At 45.4% G+C, this 22,991-nt stretch overlaps 1 protein-coding gene across 1 annotated transcript in view; it reads left to right on the top strand.

Annotated features, from left to right (window-relative positions):
* Positions 1 to 2,329: 2,329 nt before the first annotated feature.
* The window catches only part of LONRF2 (LON peptidase N-terminal domain and ring finger 2), a 38,520-nt gene continuing 17,858 nt past the window's right edge, over positions 2,330 to 22,991 (top strand). Inside the window, exons 1-2 of the mRNA XM_082220084.1 lie at positions 2,330 to 3,292; positions 22,728 to 22,846. Coding sequence (XP_082076210.1) covers positions 2,509 to 3,292; positions 22,728 to 22,846 — 903 coding nt within the window. The 5' untranslated portion in view covers positions 2,330 to 2,508. The remainder of the gene's footprint in view (positions 3,293 to 22,727; positions 22,847 to 22,991) is intronic.

Below are 22,991 nucleotides of genomic sequence, written 5' to 3'. Positions count from 1 at the left end.
TTGCTGCTTCAGGAATGGACCGCACTGTATTTATTATCCTATCCCACTTTTATAACTAGTAGCAAAGGCAAAGGGTATATTTCGCATGGCGAATTGAGGCTCAGATCTCTTTGTTAGCAGCAAAGACAGTGGAGCTTGCTTCTGTTAAGACTACATAAATACACTTGCCTGGGAGGGAGCAAGTCCTGCTGAATTCAGTGGGGCTTAAACAGTGGCGTAGCGTGGGGGGTGCAAGGGGGGCAGGCCGCACCGGGCGCAACATCTGGGGGGGTGCGCTCGCTGCCTCCGGAGTCGCCGAAGAGCCTCGGGCGCAGGCTGTAGCGGAGCCGCATGTCTCGTGGAACCGACGAGCTGTGTGCGCGTCCGGGCTGAAGGCGCCCGGCAGGCAGTGGCTCTCAGCGCTCGCCGCGGAGGACGCGCCAGGCAGCCCCTCCTCACAGCCCCGCCTCCGCCGGTGCTGCTGCAGCTGCTGGGCCATTGCATTTTCCTCGCCTCTCTGCCCCCCTCCTCCTCCGGGCAAGCGGCGTCGTTTGGGCGGCAGCGCCAGCGGCAACTCGCAGTTATGGGGTTGGGGGGGGCGCAAATTACTTGCCTTGCCCCGGGTTAGGGGGCGCAAATTACTTGCGTTGCCCTGGGTGCTGACAACTCACGCTACGCCGCTGGGCTTAAAACAGCCACAGGAGTGTGCTACAAATCTAATTCATACTAAGATACTATTAAGATACTAAAACACAGGTTTCCTGTGTTGTTTTACAGCTCCGAGCGTGCAGATTTGCTGGAGATTTACACAAGAGTCCAAACTGTTCTCCTGTAGAACAATTTAATGCAAAATCTACCAGTGTGTAACTGCAAAGTTAATCCTTTTTCACATTTGACAGAAGCAGGCTATTCAAATGGGCGTGGTGTTGCCTGCAGCTCCTAGCTTCTGGTTTTTGTCTGCCCCCGTTCCACTACAGCTTCATTTGCAATATTTGCTCATCCTGCATTACTATGGATGGTGCACTCCAAAAAACAGCTTTGCCAGCCTGAAATCTTCCAGCTGTTTTGGACTACAACTCCCAGCAGCCCCAGGCCAGCCAACATGGCCCATGCTGGGTGGGGTTGGTGGGAATTTCAAGAGAACTTCAGTAACCCCAGGACCATCAGCGCTGCCTCTGGAAACAGAACTTGAAGGTTACCTGTTTTGACCAGGGCTTCACTTGGCCCAAGGGACTTAAACGTGAGGGAGCAGCTTCAGGTGATCATTTCCCGTAAGTTATGGAGGGAGAGAAGCAGCAGCCCAGTAGAACAGGTGCCATTTTATTGTGTCAGGCAAACGTCAGATCCATCGCAGAGTTCTTGATTTCTAAATAACCGATTCAAACAGATGGCATTTGGCGTGGGTTTTCAAAAAGTGATTCTAGCCATACTGTGGATAACAAGGGAAGTTATCTGGGTGTGGAGATGAGCTAAGCCTGTCTCACCTGATATGGAAATAGGAACAAGGCTTCGGTTCAAGGTTCCCTTGGTGTAAGCCCCACTGGATGCCTCCTTCTGATCTGACATGCATAGGATTGCACTGTGATAGGTTCACTCACAGTGAATGATGGATGATGAGACTTTGTCCAGTCATACCAAGAAGCCGTATGACTTACAACCAGACAGTTGAGAGGCGTGGAGGATGGGTTATTATATAAATATACGCGCTTCCCCTCTCTTAACCCTCTTTAGATTTCTGCTGGCCTCTACTTGCACGTGAAACTGCGCTGAAAAAACACAAACTCGGCCAAAATTACACACAGCGGTCTGTGAAACTTTACAAAAGGGAGCATCGCAAATGCGGAGCTGCCGGCTTAAAAATGAGAGTCACGGCCACACGGTTCGCCCTAGTTCTCCTTTGTGGAGAACTGAAAGCCGCCCCTCTCCACGCAGAACTGTGGCTGAAGCAAGGCGGAGACGCAGCCAGTTTGGAGAGGAACAGAAAACCAGCCGCGCCGCCGCTTCCCGGAAGCCTGCGAGGCGCTGGCCGGCCTCTCCCCCGTCACACACACACGTGCGCTGCGGGCGGAGCGGCTGTCGGAGGGCATGTGCGCTCGGCTCACCAGGCCGGGGACTAGGGCGGGCGCTCGGCGGGGCGGTGCTGCCCTCAGCCGGGGAGAAGGAGTTATACAACCGCTCGGCGTTGCATAAGCGCCTGAGCCCGGAATAGTCTCAGCTGCCTGCTGGCGCGCTCCGGGAGTGGGGCCAGCGCCGCCCTGCTCTCCTCCCCCTGACCCCGACGCGCTCGCTCTCCTCGGGGGACGCCCCAGACGGAGCTGGCGGCGCGCCTTCCCCCCCGCGCAGCCCTTTCATAACGGCGTCCGTCCCAGCCCTGGCGGCCACCAGGCTCCTTGAGCGAGGCGCGGCGGCAGCAAGGGGCCGCCTCCCCGCTTTCCTGCTCCTCGCGGAGGCGCTGAGCTCGACGATGAAGCCATAGCAGGAGCGCTCGCCGCCGCCACCACACCCACCCAGTCAGCCAACCCGGCGAAAATGGAGCTGGGGGCCGCGCTCGGGCAGCAGGCGCAGCAGCGCGCCCACCACCACCAGCAGGCCCCGTCGGCGGCAGGAGGAGGAGGAGGAGGCGGTGGCGGCGGTCCCTGCGCGGAGATGTTGCAAGTGGCCGAGGAGGCTTTCCGAGGCGGGCAGTTCGCCCTGGCGGCGGAGATCCTGAGCTCGCAGCTGGCCGAGCTGGCGCAGCCCGAGCGGGGCCTTTGCCTCCGCCAAGGGGACGCGCTGGCCCGCGCGGGGCGCATGGCCGAGGCTTTGGATGCTTACAGCGCCGCCGCCAGGCTGGCCCGCCTGAGACCCGAGGAGCTGCGCGAACTGGCCGAGAGCTTCGCGCTCAGCCTCCGCGACAAAGAGCTGCGCCTGCCGCCGTGGCGGGGGCCTGGCGGCGCAGCTCCGGAGGGAGACGACCCGCTGGCGGACCCGCCTTGCTGCAGACCCCCGGAGCCGCTGGGCTGCCCGGTGTGCCGCCGCCTGCTCTGCGAGCCGGTGACTCTGCACTGCGGGCACACCCACTGCAAGCGCTGCGCCCAGAGCGGCGGAGGCGAGTGCGCCCGCTGCGCCGCCCGGCGCCCGGCCTCTGCCTCTGCCCCGGCCGCGCAGCCCCCCGCCGCCGGTCTCCGCGTCAACGTGGTCTTGGGCAGCCTGCTGGAGAAGTGGTTCCCGGCCGAGAGCAAAGCGCGCCGGCTGGGCGCCGAAGGCGACGCGCTGAAGGAGAGGCAGGAGCTGGCGCCCGCCCTGGAGAAGTACAACCAGGCCCTGGACCTCGGTGAGTGCTCGCCGTGGCGCCCATGCCCGACTCCTCCCCACAGAAGAAAGCTGCAAGGGCAAACACCTTGTCAATATGCTCGGGGGCGCTGCGCCCCAACCCCGACCTGTGTTGCTTTGGCTCACAAGGGGAGAAACAGGCCCAGTCGCGTTCCTGAGCTCCTTATGTGGGAAGCGGATTAGGGATTTCCCGACGGGGAGAAAGCGCAGTGTAATGGGGGCCATTTCCCGGAGTGGGTGTTTCTGCCAACGCTGGGCAGCCAGGCCTTGCCTGATACATGGATGAGAAGGAATTCGACAATAAGGGGCCCCTTCTCAACACCTGGGTGGAAAGTGCGTTGTGGCGCTTTCTGCACTGCCTGGTGTTTTTGCAAACTATATGTGAAGTGTAGAAAGTGGGAGGAAGGGTGTCACTTTCTAAAAAAAGAAACCCCCCCACTAAGCTTGTGCTTCCTGGCACTGTGCAATTGGGGATCCCAATATTCTGTTGGGAGGCGCCCCCCTCCCAACTGTTGCAGTTTGTGAAGGAGAACAGGAATCTGTTCAGTTCTTACAAACTGCTATGTGATCGTGCTTGGGCTGTGTGACAGCCCAATGGTGAAATGATTTCTAGGGGTCAGAAGGGTCTGCGACATAGGCGCAGTTGTGTTTCGGTGCTTGGAAGGCATGTGTATTGGGGAAATAGGCTGTGGAGTGTTGGGTAAAGGGTTAATTTGACTTCTCAAGTTATGTGGGAAATGAATTCTGTTTAGGTGGGTTCCAGCTGCCTTGCCCATTCAGTAAAAAAAACTGGGTTTTTGTTAACATTGACCAGAAGCAGCCATGGGGTTTATTAGAATGAGGTAAGGTGTGCTCTTGAGGGCTGGCAGTTACAGCCCCAGGATGCTTCCCAGGTGAAGCCAGGGCAGGGGTGAGAGCAAATACTGGGAATAGTCGACATCGGAGCACATATTGTATCTTCTGTGCATTGCTTTGTGGAGAATGTTAAGGGCCTTTGCAACTGCGATAAATCGAGATTTTCATCTGGGAGTTAGAAAAGTTCATACCCCACATGGTTTTCTCAATCCTGGTGCCTTGTGGCTCAGATTTCTGCTCAAGAGCTTCAAATTAGCTTTCCTTTTCTCTGGCACAACTAAAGCCACTTATTTTGTATTGGTTTCTGACTTCCATTTGACGGGTCAGGCACCAGTAAGAAAACAGCTTTATGGGAAATAATTCTAGAGAGTTTTTAAATTGTATAATAGTGAAAGTTGAAACGTAATTGTAGCCTAGGCGTGGCAATGCTTTGTGACATTGTCAACACAGAGGTTTGTGGGGCTTTGAGCATCTTGGAAACTCAGAAAGGGTGTAAGGTGTGCACCTGAAGATACGAGCAAATCCTTCCTCGTCACATACCTTTTCTAAATGCAGCAATACATCTTCATCTACTGCCCTGCCAGTACCCAGTAGGTACAGTGGTGCCCCGCAAGACGAATGCCTCGCAAGACGGAAAACCCGCTAGACGAAAGGGTTTTCCGTTTTGGAGGTGCTTCGCAAAACGAATCTCCTATGGGCTTGCTTCGCAAGACGACAATGTCTTGTGAGTTCCTGCTGGTTTTTTCCCTCCCCCCTTTTTCTAAGCCGCTAAGCCGCTTATCAGCTGATCCGATCAGCAGATAAGTCGCTTAAAGCCGCTAATAGTGCTAATCCGTCAATGGGCTTGCTTCGCAAGACGAAAAAACCGCTAAACGAAGAGAATCGCAGAACAGATTCTTTTCGTCTTGCGAGGCACCACTGTACATACTATTTTCACTGCCAGCCTTTTGACTAGCCACAAAATAGCTGGGAATATATAAGATGACACTTCCTGCTTGGCAGAATCTCTAAAACATGTGCAGTGTGGGTTAAGGTCATTGCCAATCGTCTTTGCCCAAACCTTGGGAAATTAATAAATGACTTTTCTTACCTCAGGGACTTCCTTACAATTCAAAGCAAAACTTGCAGCAGCTACTGTATCCACAGAACTTATGGATACGCAGTTGGGCACCCTGCAGATTATCTGTGTGTTGTTCATTTGTTCATGGTGGGAGATGGAGGACTTATTTTTTAAAAAAAGAATTTACAACGTTCCATTTTCATCTACAAATTAGCGAGAATTTGAGAATAGATTCTGTGTACTTGCTGGGAGCAACATCAGAATTGCATAATATTGTTTCCCTGAATACTCACCATCACAACACAGTGTAAGAGAGTGTGACTTCTCTAAACACATTCGGAACCTTATACCTAAGATGTTGACATGCTTACTGTAAGACCACCAGAACTGATTGCATAATATAGATGGATTTCGAAACCTTTTTGCTATCTATGTGACTAAGAAAAGGAAGCCATGTCTCCAGAAACATCAAATAGGTGCATTTGGACAGGCAGAGTGAAAGTTTCACTGTTGCTGGTTGTTGTTAAAATTTCAGAAATATGGGTGTGTGTGAATTAATGCATGAATCAGAGGGTCTGGAACACTCTGGAATGCCATGGTTCCAGGTTTGGCTGTGTATGCTTGATGTAGTGTAAATTTTCACAGGTCATCCTGACCTTTTGAAATGCCAGTAGGGAGGTGTACTGTTGGTTCTCTTCTGATAGGCTGTTTCAAAGTTTTTGGAGCTGGGCCTTTCAATGGGCTATGAACTTAGCTTGTATATAGGGAAATATGTTTTCTCTTCCTTTTTCAGTCGTTATTTTGCTATCGTTACATGCAACTGTTTAGACATAACAAACGTAAACCTTCCCAAGTAGAGCAGGTGTTGGCAACCTTCGGCTCTCCAGATGTTGCTGACCTCTGCAGCTCCCATCTTTCTTGACCATTGGCTGTGCTTACTGGGACCAATGGGTGTTGTAGTTCAGCAACATTTGGACGGCCAGAGGCTTCCCATACCTGTAATAATAGAGAGAACCATTGGAGCTGAAATTGTCTTCCTTTTGTCATGTCAAGCAGCAAAACTACATTTGTTTCATGCCTCATTGTTTCATTGGAAAACACATTCTGATATGAGGAAAGTTTCTGTAATTGTACGTTTCTGCATCTTGAATTATCTCTATATTGTGATACCAAAATGCCCTCTTTTTAACCCAGTAAAACAAATCAGTGGAATTGATTTACCTAGCTGTGCCTCCTTTGTCATTGTCAACTTAACCATGGAGAAGTTCTTTCTCTCGCAAGCGTTAAAGCAATGCTGCATTTTTCAGTTTTGTAATAAGTTGGGGGGTTGTTTTTTTAAGAATGAAACTTTTGGGATAAATTTTTGAAAAGTACTTGGTTAAAACCTAACACAGATCATTATCCCCCAAATAGAATTTCCCCTGGGAAAGCTTGATTTCTGTGATCCTTCTTGGGCCCATCTCCAACTGGAAAGCATTTAGCTCAGGTTTAGGGAGATTTTTAAAAACTCGTATTCTCACTCTCCCAGTGCTTATATGGACAGTGAAACAGTACCTAAATACTTGCAGTCATAATGCACAATGGGTTGTTAAAGGGTTTTAAAATATTAATACTTAATATTTAAAATATTAATATTAAAAAAATTAAAATATTGTTTTGCCAGAGGATTGATAACACACCTAAGGCTACTTGGATCTGTATTTTTAATATTGAGTGACTTGTTCAGCACATAAATGCAGCTGAAAGTTTGATTCTGGAACTACGAAAATGCTTTGGCTATTTTAGTAGCTCTTACTGTAGTTTGAGGCTGCGCTAGAAGTATGGAGCCATAACAGCTTTTTTGCTAGAAGTGTTTGTAAAAGTGAGGAAGATACCAGAGCTTGCCAGGGAACTGGCTCTTATTTTCCTGTGTGTAGATCATGTATAGTCTGTAAAATGATTCAACTGTAAAATGACTCAACACATTCAAAGTTCGGAAGAGATCATAAAATTATATAAATGTAGAGCTGGTCCATCTAGTCCATCTGATTCTCTTCCTCAGCTTCCTGCCCCTCCCTCCAGAATTTCTTTCTCAAACCTGAGCAAACCCACAGGGGATCCTATCTTCTGCTTCACTGGGGAGAGCCACACAGCCTCTTCAGATTTTCCAACTCTCCCTTTCCCTGCACTGTGTTGTAAATGAGCCTTCTACGTTTCCGAGCACAATTCAAAGTGTTGGTGCTGACCTTTAAAGCCTTAAACGGCCTCGGTCCAGTATACCTGAAGGAGCATCTTCACCCCCATCGTTCTGCCCTGAGATCCAGCGCCGAGGGCCTTCTGGTGGTTCCCTCATTGCGAGAAGTGAGGTTACAGGGAACCAGACAGAGGGCCTTCTCGGTAGTGGCGCCCGCCCTGTGGAACACCCTCCCTTCAGATGTGAAGGAAAAAAAGCAGCTATCTTCTCTTTAAAAGACATCTGAAGGCAGCCCTGTTTAAGGAAGTTTTTTATATTTAATTCTGTATTGTTTTTAACACTTGATTGGAAGCCGCCCAGAGTGGCTGGGGAAACTCAGCCAGATGGGTGGGGTATAAATAATAAATTATTTTTATTTATTTATTTATTATTCAGCTTCATGGGTAAAGGGGAAGGAAGGCTGCCATCACTTTTTCATCTTCCTCTCTGGCTGAAGCCCAGACATGCTGGGAGCCTCAATGGCACCCCTCTGGCAGCTTCACCCAGAGGTTTAAACCCTGGCTAGATACCCCACCCTACCCCTAGCTATGGCTCTGCAGAGATCATCATCAGTAGGAAAGACCACAAAATTGCAGTTGCCTTCCAATAGTCGAGTTCTCTTCTGCGAGTATGTTGAACAAGCTGTAAATAAGTATTTGCAAAGGGGTAAAGAGGGTGAAACAGGAAGTTCACTGGAACTCCAGTGGGGAAAGATGGATTTCAGGGAAGCTGGTGAGATTTTGACCTCTAACTGAAGTTACGCCTTTCCTAAACATACGTCAGTTAGACAAGGTGAATAAGCTCTCTCTCTCTGTGTGTCTTACACAGCATTGCCTATCATAAGATTAGAGCTATCTTGTGTACAGAAGGTCAGTGACATACATAAACAACTTCCTACTACACATACATAGCCTAGCTGCATCTCAGACAAGCCTATACTTTAAAATGGGCGAGATAGCAGCCTGGTAAATGGAACAAAAAGGAAAACAAAGCGTGGCTTAATCACACTGCATCAAGTTATCAACAGTGAAATGCTTTACTGCCTTGCAGTTTATGACTCATCCTGCAGCATTTCTAGAAAAGCCTTTTCCCTGGTCTGTGACGAAAAGAGCCTTATGTAAAATGTGTTGATGTTTCTACTCTGAGACAATAGGCAGTCAGAGGCACATTAGAACCATTCCTTCACATTTCTGCGTGGCAAAATGGTGGCTTGATCACTAAAATAACTTGCAGTGGTTTAAATCAAAGCTGCCAATCTTTGCTGGCTTGTGGGCAACAAATCGCAATATGGAACAAGCCTCAGACAGCTTGGATAAGCTAACAAGAATCATACATTGCTTTCCCCCCCTTCATTTTGAGGGGTGGGGGAGCTTTATGTCAGACTGTATGCTGGTGGCTAGATCGGGGTTCCACACATTGTGCACAAGCGAAGTGGAGTGTGTCATCAAGTGTACACTCAACAGGGGGTGGCAATTGGTCTCAGCTTGCTTAACACGTGTACCTGCACAACACCTCTGTGTTTGCAGAGATACATCTGTTATGTTGCCTGCCACCCACCCCATTACAAATTTAGGTGCACGCTTAAAACACATTAGGAATATATCTAGAAATGCAATGTAGCACCTGGAAAAGGACCCAAAATGAAACCTGTATCAGTGCGCAGAAGCGGTGTCATTCTTAATCCTTCTTCTTTGCAAGCTCAGAACACAGGGAGGCCTCTTTAGTTGAAGAATAGTCCAGTTTCTGGCCTGCTTCAAAATTCACTTAAGGAGTTGGGTCAGCACTCCTTGCAAGCGATGTGGCATTGCTTTTGTGGTAACACAATTAAGCATTTTGTGGGGAATTGGAAAAATTGAAGTCTGAGAAAACCAGTGGTGACAGCCCTTTACCAACCAACCAAGCGGTAGTTTATCGCGAGGTGTGTGGCAAGCTCTTGGTTTGCGTTTCTTTGTGAAGTGGGGAACAGAAGCCTTCCACTTCTACCTTTGGATTTCAGAACAGGCACAGAAGTGTGGAATAAAAGTTTTCCCAGCACTTGGCAGGCAAATGCAAGCTTACTTTGGGGTTATATGCACCCTGCGTAAGGCCATTTTTATTAGCATTGTACATGCCTGTACAAGCACCATAAGGTCTTTCTGTTGCAAAAAGATTTAAATACAGCTGGTGATAAGAGGATGTTTACCTCCAAGGATAGTTTCTCCTCCTTTCAGGGGGGGGGGGTTTCTTCTAAGCCATCCTCCTTGTAAGTGTTCTGGTCTGCTCAAATCTTCATCTTAATAGAAACCAATGAGGTTATGAAAGCCCGTTCCCAGGGTTCTGCATTCAAAGAGAAAAACATAAAGAGATGTTAGGGGAAATCATGCAAGTGTCGTGCTGTTCTGTACTACAGTATTTTAGTTCTTAAGCTCTTGCATCCTATTTGGTGCTGTTTGGACCATCAAGGTGGAGAGATCCAGTCCTGGAAATAAGGACAGGGCTTCACAAAACGATAGGGAAAGGAGTACGAATGAATATTGGGGTGATGATTTGGTTGCACTGATCCTAAACATGCTCTGTTTTGCAGGGAAGGGGGATTTGTAGTGGGAAGCATTAGACTGATGGAATAACTGGAATTCAGTTCCATGTATGACAGGAAACACCAAGGTGAGAAAGGAAACAAGAGGGTTGGAATGAGCAAATGAGAAAGTGGAGGTTGTAAAACAAATCCAGGTAGGGATTGCTGGAAATTAAAGACCAGCATCCTGAAGATGATCTTGGTGCACAAACTATAGAAAGAGAAAAATCCTCATAGCAACAGAGATTATCTAAGTTGAGGCATCCCTAAATGACTGGCAAGTAGAGAGAGCTTCAGCAACCAGTTGCATACTGGTTACCAATGTTTGAACGAGTTCTTAAGTGGGATTTAGTAGGGTGACTTAGTAATTCTAGATCAGGGGTCAGCATCCTTTTCAGCCGTGGGCTGGTCCACCGTCCCTCAGACCTTGTGGGGGGCCGGACTATATTTTGGGGGGCGAAACATGAACGAATTCCTATGCCCCACAAATAACCCAGAGATGTATTTTAAATAAAAGCACACATTCTACTCATGTAAAAACACGCGGGCCGGATTGAGAATTGGGCTGCATCCAGCCTCCGGGCCTTAAATTGCCTACCCCTGTTCTAGATTGTCCCAGAAGCACCAGCAGTTCTTTCTTTCTTTTCTGTTCTTTTCTGTCTTTCTGTTTCTTTTCCTGTGTAATTTGTGACAGGCTACTATTGTACAGTGATTATTATTTTTTTGTAGAACTCCTCCCAAATGGCATTTCCTTCCAGTATTAACCTATATGTAATTTTGAGTAATGTGGGGCAGTAAAAAAAGAGAGAGAGCCATTTTTATTTTAGAAAAAGAGAACAGAAATGACACCTGATTGAAGGTAGTTCTTAGATGCTGGGTTTTAAAATCCAAAATAAATCAAAGAGGGTGGGGGTGGGGAAATGGTGTAATGAGAGGGAAAAAAGGACTGAAGCGCAGTATAATGAGGCTTCTCTCCTCCTCCCCCAACAATGCTAGACAACAAAAGAACAGGCCCCGCTTTTAGAATTTGAAATAAGATAATGCCAGTTCTGCAGGGACACTCCTGGCATTGTAACTGGCATGATTCACAGAAGTTATTTGAATGGATAAATGTACTAGGTTTGCCTGATAGTACAAGGGAAATTGCTGAGTTTTTTTTTTTAAAAAAAGATTTTTTTTGCCCAACTTAAATTGCTATAAATAGGCCCCCTGCTATTATATTCCTAGATAGCTTTTTGTAGCTTGGACCTTCATTGTGTGTCTCAGCAGGCATTCCTGTGCCGCAGTAGCAAATAACTCTGTTTTCTTAGATTCCACCCCCACCCCCACCCCCGCAACCCAGTTTGGTTTAAGTGTCTCAGTGTGTGAACTACTTTAGGAGGTGACTTTTGACTGTAACTTTGCTTTTATGTTGTTGACACCGTTATTTGAGGTAAGAAGAGCACCAAGAGTAGCTAAGGAACATGCAAAGCCAAATTTAATTAATACCACCCGGAAGCTCTGAAATATATTGGACTAAAGGTACATGTGTAATATAGTTCAGAAGCGACATTTCCTTTCCTCTCTTCCTGTGTGTTTTTGGGGAAATGTGTGCGTAGATTATGCTCTGTTTGGAGCGCTTGCTAAAAATAGTAGTGGAGGTAGACAGGAGAAAATTAGAGGTGCAAGCAAGTGGTTGGTTTCTTTCTTAATGTGAACAAAGAGACATTCAACTCAATGTACTCTTCACTGGATTGCCTTGTCGATTTTGCTCAGATGTTAAAGGTTGAGCTAAAATTGGCTGGATGCTGGGTGTTCAGTGCAGGGTGGTGGTTCTGCATAAGGTGACTTTCCAATTTCAGCTGTCAATTCATTTTCCTTCTGACAGTAATAAATAAACATTTCCCTGCACAGTTGAGCACGGTGGTACCCATATGGACGCTACTATGTTTTCCCCATATAATGACCTTTTTTTAATAAATAAAAAAGGCCAACACAAGCATGTGGTACGGTGCAATCTCTGGAGCTCGAAAAACTCTGTTCAGTTTTTTAAAAGCGGAGGGGGGGGGAAATTGCTGAAATGTTTTGGAAGGTTGAGCTATTGTAGCTTCATGGCTAAATTTGTGAATTGGAAAGTCCTTGCTTGAAATTTCACCTCTGCAATGAATTCACCAGGTGGCAATATTGCAGCTTTCGCTCTCAGCCCCTTTCAGGATGGCAATAGCAAGCCAACCTTGCAGGACTGTGTAACAGTTGAAATAACACTATCTAAATTCTGTGCACTAATAGCAAGGAAGTCATAACCCTAGCTTATTCAGTATTGAACTCTTATGATTTTATGACTACATGCAGAAGTGGGAAGAAGCTATCTCTATCAGCTAATGCCATGCAATTTTCTCAGTGTTGCATTGTGTTATGTGCCTAAGTTTAAGTCAACCACTATTGCGCCTTTTCTCTCTCTTCCTCTTCTTCCTGAATATGGTCTTTTTCTTCTTCTTTTGTGTTAACTGCTTGGTTCGCTTCCTACATGTTGCTTCTAAAGCTAGGAACACACTAAAGCTGCAATCCTACACACACTTTCTTGGAGGTAGAAGTATATGGGATAAAGGAATGTCATGTTGGTTTTCTTGAAGGTTTTTGTTCCTTTCAGCTCTTGTTAGCTTTCAGCAACTTCGTGACCTCTTTTAATATGCCCATTGCTGGTTTGCACTAAGCTGCCAGCTTCTTGCAGATCACGTGCAGCTGAATAAACGGTTTATTGCAGCTGTTTGGTAATTAATACAGATACAAAAACAAAACCCCGTGTCAAGCCATTTGGAATAGAGTGTTTCAATTACCATTGGAAAGAGACTTATTGTTAAATACATGATAGAGCTGGCATGTCCCAGAGATAATGTGCCCATCACTATTGCTGATAGCAGGAAAAGTTCTGCTACATTTCCACATTGTCTAATTTTTGTCGTCTTTGGTGATCACTTGTCGAGAAAAATGTCTTCCATGAATATTGTCTTAACAGTGTGTCCGTAAGGTGACTATCTTTGTAATCTTATATGAACACGTGTTTTACCTAGGTTAGAGTGATGGGGAGATTTATGTGACCTTGTGTGGTTTTATTTCAATCATTTGTTAGTCATGGGAAGGTGGGATATAAATGTGTTAAAATAAATGCTTGGTAATTTTCAGTGATGGCAGATATCAAAGCCATCAAAGCAAGTATGATTCAAAGCAATTTGTTCTACCCAGTGCTTTTTTTCTATAAAAAAAAATATTTAGAGGTACTCTCATTTTGACTCAGGAGAATCACCATTTTACAGTTCAAATCGGGGGAAATAAATACAGTAAATGGACAAAAGTATAAAGATTCACAAAATGTTTAGGGGTAGAAAACCCTCTAGAGCTACCGCATAATACAAATACTGCTTTTTCCAAAATGGGGATTCCTTAGGATTTTGTTCCTTAAGCCCATGAGTCAGTGTTGTTGTTGTTGTTTTATTTGCATTCCACCCATCTGACCAGGTTGTCCCAGCCACTCTGGGCAGCTTCCAACAGATACAAAAACATAATAAAACATTACACATTTTAAAAAAGTCCCTATACAGGGCTGCCTTCAGATGTCTTCTAAAAGTCAGATAGTTGATTATTTCCTTGACATCTGATGGGAGGGCGTTCCACAGGGCGGGTGCCACTACCCAGAAGGCCCTCTGCCTGGTTCCCTGTAACCTCACAGTGAGGGAAACCACCAGAAGGCCCTCGGAGCTGGACCTCAGCACATGGAGATGCTTCTTCAGGTATATAGGGCCGAGGTACAAGAACTAACCCCCGGGAACCATTGGTGGAGGCAGCATAGTTCAGTGGGTAGAGCATGCAGAATGTCCCAGGTTCAGCCCCTGCTGTCGCCAGTTAAAGGAATCAGGGAGCAGGGGATAGGAACGACTCCTCTCCCTATGCCAGCGGAGAGCTGCTGGTAGTCCAAGTAGACAATGTCAGACCGACAGACAAATACTTTGACTGGAATTATGCAGCTTCCCAGCTGAAGTTAATGGTGTGGAGTCTTCTCTTCCAGTAGACAGCCTGCGCCATATGTTCTCACATGTTGTTGGGCCAGACACTTCGTTGGCACGCTTCAAAACAGGGTTGAAAAAAGCAAATCACTGTGCCACTGCCCTATCGTTGTGAATGGTTTCTGTTGTTTCACGATTGGGGCATGGATGGAAAATTATATTACAGTGGTGCCCCGCAAGACGAATGCCTCGCAAGACAGAAAACTCGCTAGACGAAAGAGTTTTCCGTTTTGGAGGTGCTTCGCAAAACGAATTTCCTATGGGCTTGCTTCGCAAGACGACAATGTCTTGCGAGTTCCTGCTGATTTTTTCCCCTTTCCCCCCCTTTTTCTAAGCCGCTAAGCCGCTTATCAGCTGATCCGATCAGCAGATAAGCCGCTAAAAGCTGCTAATAGCGCTAATCCGCTAATCCTTCAATGGGCTTGCTTCGCAAGACGAAAAAACCGCTAGACGAAGAGAATCACAGAACGGATTCTTTTCGTCTTGGGGGGCACCACTGTACAGTGGTACCTCAGGTTGCATACGCTTCAGGTTACAGACTCCGCTAACCCAGAAATAGTGCTTCAGGTTAAGAACTTTGCTTCAGGATAAGAACAGAAATCGTGCTCCGCAGGCCCCATTAGCTAAAGTGGTACTTCAGGTTAAGAATAGTTTCAGGTTAAGAACGGACCTCCGGAACAAAATAAGTACTTAACCCGAGTTACCACTGTATATTCACAGCGTTTTTATCTGGCCATCTCTCCCTTTTCCTCCTTCCTCTTTCTTTTTCACAACAAAACAGAGCAAGGATAACTGAAAGAGCGTTTTGGGTTTTTTTTTTTTTTGTTTTCCCTTAAATAATTGGTTAAAATATAACTCAGAAGCTGGAAGTGCTTATGTAAGTTTGTTTTTCTTTCCCTAGCGTCCCTTGATAACGTGTATGCAAACATGGTTCACGTGGCAATGAAAAGATGTCCCACATGCCTTTTGGACTACAGGCATTCACTGAGCCAGCAAGCATGTTGTGTCTTTTCCTAGGTCTTAGTTCAGGCTTTCGTAATCTTTTCAGGGTCAGGCCTACAGATGCTGTCTTCAGCCCTGCTTGTCCAACTGGCTGGAGCAATCCACTTTGAACAAAATATTTAATTTCTGCTTTAATACAAGGTAGGTTTAGGTAGACAATTGGGGGTTTGCCTCTCGCTCATTCCTCCTCTGCCTCACAAAATAATAATAATAATAATAATAATAATAATAATAATAATAATAATGATGATGATGAGCCTGCCAGATTTCACATAAAAAAGAAGTGATAATCAGAGCTTAAAATGTTTTGTTATACTTGCCTCAACGTGACCAAGAAGCAGACAAATGTGTCTGGTGTTTTAAAACGCGGTTGATGCAACCTTTAGAAAAAGAACTGATCATCCCACTCCTTTTCAAAAGCATCACATTTGCCATCTCTGAAATCCGCTCTTCCACTGAGTACACGTGCACAGAAGAAATATCATGCAGTGGGAGTTGTGGTTACCTAGAGACTGTCAGTAGCTCTGATCTTTATGAAGCTGTATTGCATTTTTATGTTGGTTTAAAATAAAATAAAATTGTACGCATATGGCTCAGCCGTCATCTGTTAAAGGTAGCTAGGAATGTTACCACTCATTTAAATGGGAAATAGATTCCACACTCGATGAATCTACTACAATAATTAGGTAATGTTTCTATGAAATCCAAGAGTAGTATATCCCAAAGCCTTGACATGACTTCAATGCACCCCAGGTGAATTTCTTTTATCTTGCTCACCTAGAAGGTTAGCCATTTCCTACTGTACTTCCCATCCTGACTTAAGTGATAGGCTGTTATTTCTGGACAGACATGTGCCTTTGTGGAAGCATTTGGCAGATATAGAACATGTTTGATGGCTGGCTTTCTAGTTTGCAGCTCCTGAGTTCTGTGCTTCTACTTTTACGTTTCCCTTTGTTTTGCGATTATAAGATTGTAGCCAGCATTTAGCAGAATTTAGCAGTTGATAAATACTGCTGAAAAAACATGTTTGCTTCTGGGACAGGAGGAGGTTAATGTAGGGCAGACAGGAATGGACTATACAGAATGAACTTAGAGAGCAGCTCTAGAATGACTGTTCTCCTGTTAACAGCAGAGGCTGGATGTGCAACATATAATTAAAGGACTCCCAATGATGCTTTAACCACAAGTAAACACTACATGTGAAGGAAATGCAACTGGCCACCTGATTATATATTACTGAACTATTTATTCTTTCTGGTTACAAAAGACATTCCATTAGAGGGGAAGCTTGGGACAGAATAGGCCTTCCAGTCAGTGTACTGATTGCCTCTTGGTCTCCCTGATGGAGCTTGACAGAACATTGCTGGATATGTCCCAGGTTGTGGATATGGGGAGACTTCTATCTCCATTTGAGACCTCCTTAACTGGTGAGTCTCAACAAACCCAGGAACCCCATGACAAGTGTGGGCTTTGTCCCAATATACCGTATTTTTCGCCCTATAGGACGCACCGGCCCATAGGACGCACCTAGATTTGGGGGGGGGGAGAAATAAAGGGGGGATTATTTTTCCCCGCCCAGGCGCGGGGCTGGGGAAGCCCGAGCTTCCCCCGACCCCAGCCCCCAGAACAGGCAGCTCTCCGCAAGCCGTGGGAGCCCAGCGTGAAGTCGCGCCGGGCTCCCACAGCTTGCCGAGAGCTGCGCGAAGCATGCTCTGGGAGCTTGCGCGGCTGGGGGCGGGGGAAGCCCGAGCTTCCCCAGCCCCCAGAAAGGGTCCCAGAGCGATGCCGAAGCTGCGCTGGATGGGATTTTTCTGTATTGGGTGAGATGGGATTATCTGGAGTTAGCAAGCCTTTAATTACTCCTTTATCGTAGGTGGATTACTACTACCTGCTTGAGTGGGGGAAAGCTGATTCCTTTTGATCTCTGCTTTTGATATCAGTGGCAGTGATTGTCTTTCTGGAATGTTGAGGATTGCTAAGAGGTGGCACTCGGTTGCAATGCTTCTGTACCTACCTTGCAGGGCAGTTCCTGAAGGTGGTATTTCCATTTCTTGTGGGAGACAATCCTGTGTCGTTTCTCAAGGTTCTGCCTGTGCTTCTTAACACTCAAGTGAGACAGCTTCATGGAGTCTTCTACGGATTTCCTTCTATATCCAGGCTGGCAGGGTCTTCCATGAATAAGATTCATAATGAACTGAATAAAAGTGAGAAAACTAAAGTTCAGTCAGATAAGATGGACCTGTTGATGCTGGGCAGCGGGCCTTTTCTTAAATGGGAGTCTCCTTTCAATTAAATAAAGAGCAAACAATAGCGGTGGAACGAGGCTTCAGAATCAGAGTCCTCAGATTCCTCGAATCTGGATTTCCTTTAGTCCTGTAACATGTCCGAATAAATTCAACTTGGTTATTCAAAAAAATAAAAATAAAGAACAAATGTGCACCTTGGAAACCTGTAGCTGTTTCATGATACCCAAATGGCAGCCATGACCAGTAATGTGTTCTTCCAGCTTTTGAGTAGCACACAGCTGTCTGCATCACATCGACCTAGATACTACACAACTAGATGTTTGGCATGTCCCTGGTAGCAACACCTCTGGGCTACTGTAATGCAGTGCTCTTCAACCTAGCCTTGAACTAGTTTTCAAGCTCCAGCTGATTTGAAGTGTGGCAGCAGGGTGCAAACAGAATCATGTTGGGAAAGTTTCCTTGCAGCAGGCTGTGCTCACCTTAATTCTGTCTGTTGTGGTTAAACACCCCTGCTTTGAATTTTTGCCCTATTCCAAGTGTTACGATGATGTCACCTATACTTTTAATTATTTCACTGTAAGCTGCAGTAATGTTTTTTTATTTGCATTCCTGCTATAACAGACAACATTCATTTTTAGTTGCACTTAGATGTACCTTGCAGATGCATAAACTGGTATATTTTTTGCAACTCCCTTTTATAACTCTGAAAATTTGTAGTGGTGGTGAAGATTATTCAACGCTGGCAATATTTTAGGGATAAATGCAGTACTTTTTTAAGGCTGAATGCAGTAAAAATGAAATGTTAAATTTACTTCACTCTGTTCTGCATTAATAATTAGTAATACCATTCCCTGAATAAGCCTTGCACCAGTTTTATTGGTTCTTAAATCTAGCTTTCTTCTTGCGCTGTAGTAATGGGAATTAAATAGAGTTCTATTTAAAGATGCCCTTGAAATGTTGTGAAAACATTCCTTACTTATTCTAGAAAGTCACAGTGCAATCATGAATCCCAGTATATCCACTGTATCTACATCAGTAATATCCTATACACTGGAACTAATTCCAGTAAGAGAGAACAAAACTGTCAACCAATTTGTTGTTGTTGTTGTTTAGTCGTGTTCAACTCTTCGTGACCCCATGGACCAGAGCACGCCAGGCACTCCTGTCTTCCACTGCCTCCCGCAGTTTGGTCAAACTCATGCTGGTAGCTTCGAGAACACTGTCCAACCATCTCGCCCTTTGTCGTCCCCTTCTCCTTGTGCCCTCCATCTTTCCCAACATCAGGGCTTTTCCAGGGAGTCTTCTCTTCTCATGAGGTGGCCAAAGTATTGGAGTCTCAGCTTCAGGATCTGTCCTTCCAGTGAGCACTCAGGGCTGATTTCCTGCAGAATGGAGAGGTTTGATCTTCTTGCAGTCCATGGGACTCTCAAGAGTCTCCTCCAGCACCATAATTCAAAAGCATCAATTCTTCGGCAAGCGAAGTCAAACTCACAATAATAGCTGCATCGTTCTGTGAACATGCAGAGGTCTTCCAGCACCTGTTATGTGATCCCTTTTAACTGGAGATGCCAGGAATTGAACTTGGGATCTTCCACATGTAAAGAAGATGCTCTCCTACTCAGCTATGATCCCTCCTCAAATAAACTGAGATCTGTGTTCCATTTTTACTTGGACTACTCCTTTTGCAGAACTAGAGTTTTGTCATTGTTGGTTGGGGCAACCTTAGAACTGGCATGTAGAGATGTGAGTTTTCTACTCGCCCGCCACCCTGCCCCTTGCAAACAACAACAACAACAACAAACTAACAACATTGCCCAGTTTCCCTCCTTGCGCTATAAGGGCTTGAGCAGTCTCCTTTTGCTGCTTCCAGTGTGATTATTTCCTGCAAGCCTGGCATTGGGCTCTGCCAGCAAATGGGTTTAGGAGCAATCCTGACCCACCCAGGGCAGAATCTCTGCACAGCATTTTGTGAAATGGGCAGGATGTCAGCGTGATCTGTGCAGAATAAAGTGAGGATTCGCTTCAGACATACAGTAGTACCTCGGGTTACATACGCTTCAGGTTACATACACTTCAGGTACAGACTCTGCTAACCCAGAAATAGTGCTTCAGGTTAAGAACTTTGCTTCAGGATGAGAACAGAAATCATGCTCTGGAGGCGCGGTGGCAGCAGGAGGCGCCATTAACTAAAGTGGTGCTTCAGGTTGAGAACAGTTTCAGGTTAAGAACAGACCTCCAGAACGAATTAAGTACTTAACCCGAGGTACCACTGTACTTGAATAGTTTCATGAATCGTAATGGCATGATTGTTCAAGCCCACGGAAACTCTGGCATATTAGTGTTTACTTTATGTGTCTGGTTAATGAAAACCTACCTCTTGGCCTCAAATAGGTTTCCCCCTGTAACTTTGACAGCAGTTGCTGGTCTGCACTCATGATTATGGTGAAATCACCAAAAAGGATGTTGTTCCAATATAACCCTCCCCACCCTCTCCACCCCAAAAAAGTTCTTCAAAATCTACACATAAGAAATAAGAGTGCTGCCACTAACTGAACTCATTCTGCAGCATTGTGTAATTTCCTAGTACCATTTATGCCCGGATCCAATCTAGTATCAAACAATGTGGGCCACCTACCAAACAATGCAGTTTTGTGGGTGGGATTCAGCTGCACACCTGCAAATTCAATGGATTCGGCAGTCTTGTACGACCAACACGCTTCCAAAAGCCAAAAACTTTCTTTAAAGTAAGGAAAGTGATAGGAAGATATATTGGAAAATGTGGGACAACGGTTGAAATGACACAACCTCATACAACCTCCCTGCAAACAAATCAGGATGAATGCTCGGACCGAGTATATTTCATATGCCTCATACAGCTTGTATCCCATTATGGTGGCATAATGTGGAGATCAGATAACAAACTGTATATATAATTTAATTGAGGCCAAAATAACGTATGGCAAGAAGTTGTGTGGATCTTTTGTCCAAAAGGAGCTTTGAGAGTCTCTGCTTAACCTTTCCCCTGCCAGCTGTTCTTTCTGGTCAAAATCTCCTCTCTGTAGTTCCAGACAGGAAGAAATATATGAGCATGTGTTCCCCCCCCCCCTGTAGTGAGAAAAAATGCCTAGGTGAGAAAGGGTTAAGCAGATTCTCCCCCATTTGTTCCCTTACTAAACCTAAGGCTTCTTTAAAGCTTGGGGGTGGGGGGAAGAAAATACATTTAGGGAAAGACTGATGTAACTGCATATTATACACAGTCTCAGTCTGTTTTAAAACGCTTCCGTTGTGCTTGCACAAACATGTTTTGAATTGTGCTTAAAAATATCTTAAGTGCCCATGTCTATCACGTAGTTAGTCATGGTAAAACACATGTTCCTTGTAAGCTTTGGTAGACTGTGTGTGAGTTCCGTAGGTGATGTTAAAGTACTTGTTGAAAACATGCCACACCTTCCTTAAGAGCGATCCTTGTTGAACCAGAATGGTTAAGACTCCCCCAACTAGTTAGCCAAATATTTCTTTTCTGATTCACCCTTCATTGCTATAGATTTCACAGAGGAAAAAAGAGCCCCCTCCCCTTTTTAAAGCATAAACCTTAAGAGATCCACTAGCATATGTAGAACATATGTAGAAACGCCGGCAAAACTGTGGTTCAGAGCATTGGGGACAATGCCAATACAGAATGTGGAAGGTTCAGCCTGAAATCTTACACCGACCAGGGTAGTTAATCCAGATCCTCCAGATGGCCCTAGCCACCATGGCCAGTGGGATACAGTGGTGCCTCGCAAGACGAAAATAATCCGTTCCGCGAGTCTCTTCGTCTAGCGGTTTTTTCGTCTTGCGAAGCAACCCTATTAGCGGATTAACGCTATTAGCGGTTTAGGGGCTATTAAAGGCTTAGCGGATTAGCGGCTAAAAGGCTATTAGCGGCTTAGCGGCTTAGAAAAAGGGGGGAGCGAAAAAAATCGCAAGACCATAGGGAAATTCGTCTTGCGAAGCATATCGAAAAACGGAAAGCCCTTTCGTCTAGCGGGTTTTTCGTCTTGCGAGGCATTCGTCTTGCGGGGCACCACTGTAATGAGATTTGTAGTCCAACAGCATCTGTAGGGTCACTGGTTAGCTGCCCTTGCTGTACATATTTACCTGGCAGTAAGACTTGTTGAACTCAGTGGGACTTAGATTTGAGTACAAATGCATAGGATCAAACCATCGGAGTATTTTACAGAGTGTCTACCTGACTTGTTTGTTATAAGGCATGAGTACCTGCTAGATGCATAAAGGACTAGCAGGTGATTCAGTAACTTGACCATCAATGGTATCATTCACTCTTCCATCTTCATCTGTTCATACCTGTTGTCTAGCTTTTCATTAGGAACTGTAATGGTTTAGTCACATGCCTACTTAATTAGTTCCCTTTCAAAACATCTTTGTTCACAAAACTTGAGTACAGTTTCTAAGGACAGACTAAGAGAACTGAGCCCGTGGGAGGCGAAGTGGAGCTGTAGGCTTGAAAGTTCTAAGAGAGATGTTAACCACATGAGTGGAGTCTTGCTGAAGTAGGTTTAGAGACTTAGCTCTGGTTTTCACCGGTGACCTTCTGTTGCTTAATTAAGGAAGCCAATAAAGCCTTGAGTGTTTTTTCTCTATCTTTGAAGGGAAGCAGAGGGGTCTCTGCTTATATTGAGGTCACTTCCAGACAAGCTTTGTGGGGAGGTTATATGATATTGGCTGCTTATTGAGCATCCTAATTTGTTTGCAAGGAAGGCTATATAACATCAAACCAAGCAGTTGCTGCTCCTAACTTTCCAGTTGATTTTGATGCTGATTTTTTAATATATATAAAGAAAACCTTTTTCAAAAGAATCCTCCTCCTAAATATATATGCATTGGGAATTTAAATTATATAATTCAGAAATATTAATGTATGAAAAACAATAGTAGACTGATGGCCTCAATCTGGATGAAGGGTCAATAATCATTTTAATGATTAAAAAAAAAATACTGTTGCTTCTAAGCCTTCTTGTTTTTGCAGAGGAAGAGTTTGGTCTTCAGGAATTGTGAACCATGAGCTAATATTACCAATTAGTAAGCTTGCCAGCTACTAGAAACTTAAGCCCAAGGGTCATAGTGAAATGGCATGCCAAAGTGTTCTCATGTTTTATAATCCTTACAGAACCTGGTGTCACACTGATCTCGAACTTGCCACATATACCCCTTTTGAAAGCTGCCTGGCGATTAGCTAGGTAGCTCTAAAAATACAATGCTTTATATATGCAGCCTTTTAGCAGAGATGTGTGTCTCAACCATCATATTCTTAAAAAGGCATGAATGCTATTATAAACAAGAGAGAGAGAAGAACTGATTGCAGGAACTGATTATGTTTTGATTGTGCCTGTGTAAAACTAGCAAGATTTAATAATGCTAGACAAAAGTTTCCCTTACATTTTCTCGTCTGCTGCTTATTTTTCAGCTTCCTGTAAATGTTCGTTAATAGCACAGCGGGCAGAACTTTGTACAGCTATGAAGAATTATCAACAAGCTCTTTATGATGCAGAGGCACTCTGCCGAAATAAACCCCATTGGCCTAAGGTACAAGGTTCATAAGCTGCTATGGGGGAGGTGGCAAAAGTTTTTGTTTGCCTATGGGTAGCAAATATGAAATAACGAAATGCATGTAAGAAACCGTTCTGTTTCCCACAATTTTTTTGAAACTGAGATACATTGAGGTTTTTCT

The sequence above is a fragment of the Podarcis vaucheri genome, assembly GCF_965113315.1.
Source record: "Podarcis vaucheri genome assembly, chromosome: 4".
Classification (NCBI taxonomy): Eukaryota; Metazoa; Chordata; class Lepidosauria; order Squamata; family Lacertidae; genus Podarcis; species Podarcis vaucheri.
The sequence above is the reverse complement of the archived record's forward strand: the minus strand, read 5'-3'. Positions and strand labels throughout refer to the sequence as shown.